This window comes from Austrofundulus limnaeus, unplaced genomic scaffold (genome assembly GCF_001266775.1).
Source record: "Austrofundulus limnaeus strain Quisiro unplaced genomic scaffold, Austrofundulus_limnaeus-1.0 Scaffold833, whole genome shotgun sequence".
In the NCBI taxonomy this organism is placed as follows: domain Eukaryota; kingdom Metazoa; phylum Chordata; class Actinopteri; order Cyprinodontiformes; family Rivulidae; genus Austrofundulus; species Austrofundulus limnaeus.
In genome coordinates this window covers 63604-66287 of record NW_013953235.1, presented here as the reverse complement: position 1 = coordinate 66287, position 2684 = coordinate 63604, and the positions used below count along the sequence as shown (strand labels likewise).

At 40.9% G+C, this 2684-nt stretch overlaps 1 protein-coding gene across 1 annotated transcript; it reads left to right on the top strand.

The window, feature by feature from the left end:
- Window positions 1-216: 216 nt before the first annotated feature.
- On the top strand, window positions 217-1689 carry LOC106532804 (ras GTPase-activating protein-binding protein 1; the record flags this gene model as incomplete). Its single annotated transcript, XM_014028950.1, is given in 4 exon segments — window positions 217-321; window positions 831-948; window positions 1020-1145; window positions 1580-1689. Coding segments are annotated over 4 exon segments (459 nt in total), but the record flags the coding sequence as incomplete, so codon positions are not given.
- Window positions 1690-2684: the final 995 nt, after the last annotated feature.

Below are 2684 nucleotides of genomic sequence, written 5' to 3'. Positions count from 1 at the left end.
TTTTTTTAAATTTTATTTTTATTTTGTTTTTTTGCTTCTCGGGCTTTGATGAGAAAAAATGTCCTTGCTCTATAATATTGAAGAAGTTGTGCTCTAAATACAAATGAAATGATTGTTTGTAAATGAGAATGTCATTGTTTTTTTGTGTGTTAATGTTTGATTTTGTGCAATAAAGTAGGAACATGACGTAACTTCCTGTGATGTCACTCCTCACAGCCGTTCTCCTGGGCGTCGGTCACCAGTAAGAACCTCCCCCCCAGCGGGGCCGTGCCCGTCTCAGGGATCCCCCCACACGTCGTCAAAGCCACGCCCACAGCTCAGGTGGGTTCAGGTGTACGCTCGGACCATCACATTTAAGTTTTCACAGGGTTCCCACGGGTCCTTGAAATCCTTGAAAGTTTGTGAATTTGAAAAAATTCAATGCCCWGGAAAGGTTTGTGAGAACAGCCAAAAATTACACTTGTCCTTGAAAGTCCTTGAATGGTTTTTTGGTGATTGAAATTCTCTGTTCACATGACTGATTTTCATCATCTTTTAAAAAAATAAATAATAAAACAAACATACGGTATTTGTTGTGGTGGAAAAACTGACGTCGTTGATTCTGACTCAACTTCAGTTTTTCACTGACTTGACATGATACTAAACCTGTTTATTGTAACGTTCTGCAGTACGTAGTTTCTGCTGCGCGTCGTTCTTTAATTTGAGAAAATTGGTCCTGGAAAGTCCTTGAAAAGTCCTTGAATTAGAAGTTGACCAAGCTGTGGGAACCCTGTTTTCAGCAGCAGGATTGTTTTCTCTTTTTTTCCTCATGAATCATGTTTTTGTTGCAGCCGAGGGCGGAGCCAAAGTCAGAGTACCAGACCACGACACAAAGACCCCAGAGAGACCAGAGACCACGAGAACAGAGACCTGGGGGACCCCCTCCTGCACACAGAGGGCCCAGACCAGGTACACATCTGAATGGGTCTAAAGCAGATCCTGGTTAGAACTGGTTCACACTCAGCCTTGTGTTTCTGCAGTGAGAGAAGGTGAGCAGGGTGAGACCGAGGGGCGCAGGGTGGTCCGCTATCCAGACACTCACCAGCTGTTTGTGGGAAACGTTCCTCATGACGTGGACAAGGCCGAGCTSAAGGAGTTCTTCGAACGTGAGTCTGTTTACGTTTTAAACGACACGTCGGAAACCTGGTGTGAAGGAGGAGAACAGAAGCTAAAACAAGCTGGAAGCTAACGTTAGCAGAACAGAAGCTAAAATCAGCTGGAAGCTAACGTTAGCAAAACAAGCTAAAATCAGCTGGAAGCTAACATTAGCGGAACAGAAGCTAAAATCAGCTGGAAGCTAATGTTAGCAAAACAGAAGCTAAAATCAGCTGGAAGCTAACGTTAGCAGAACAGAAGCTAAAATCAGCTGGAAGCTAACGTTAGCAGAACAGAAGCTAAAATCAGCTGGAAGCTAACGTTAGCAGAACAGAAGCTAAAATCAGCTGGAAGCTAACGTTAGCAGAACAGGAGCTAAAATCAGCTGGAAGCTAACATTAGCATACCCAGCAGTCTGAAGTGTTGAACCTTTTCCTCCCTGCAGAGTACGGGACGGTCCTGGAGCTGAGGATCAACAGTGGAGGGAAGCTTCCCAACTTTGGTTTCGTGGTGTTTGATGACTCTGAACCCGTGCAGAAGATCCTCAGTAACCGGGTAAAAACAGCTGCAGTTTAAAGGGCCTGACTCATCAACTTTTGTAATAAATATGATTTAATTTTTTGAAAGATAACATATTGCAAAAATAATTTCACACCACTGAGAAGAACAGTTTTTGAGATATTTACATGTAAAATAACAGGAAGTGATGTCACAGGGGAATGTCTGAATGTAAACAGAGCAGTGCTACTACGGCTAACAAAGACTGTAGAGAAGTACTTGATGTTTTTTTTAGCTTATTGTAAGTCTCTGTTAGTGAGAGATGATGTGTCAGAGTTCAAATCTTATTGTTTCATTAAACGAACACCAGGGAGTTGTCTTCCTCAGAGTTCCCCTTCGATGTCACTTCCTGTTTTGTTTCAGTTGAGCCAAATTAAGAAGAAAATCTGTCAGTTACACACATTTTTACCAATTTTATCTTGTATTATGCTAAATTTCTTATATATAAAGAATATTTTTTTACAAAGTATTTGAAGGATATGCATGTCACAGACACTTTAAAGTCTTTTAAATATTTCTAGTTTTTCTTCTGTTTTTGGCTGTTGGTCTKTGAAACTAGGGCCGTATAAAATCAGTTTTGTTTTTTCCCAAATTCTGTTTTTGTTTTTATTTTTCCAAATTCCACTTTTTTCATTTTTTCCCCTGAATTCCACATTTTCATTGTAATCATAGTTATTGTCCCCCATCGCAGAGGCAATGGACTTAAAACTGCTCTCTGTCCATCATGGTGAAATGTCATTAGGCTGCAGTTGTGAAAGTAAAACTGCTTCTTTTGGACACTCAGACATCAATTCTCAGTTTCATACACAACGCTCTCTGTCCAAAAGAGTTTCAGAAAGCTGTAAGTTTCACACAGAAAGGCTAAAATACACCAAACTTGGTTTGAGTCGTCTGAAAATATGGATGGAGGACAACAGAGCTGCTTCATGGAAGAAGAACCTCAGCTTAGCCTGTTAGCTTTTGCGCTAGCACCAATGCTATATTGCCTTATA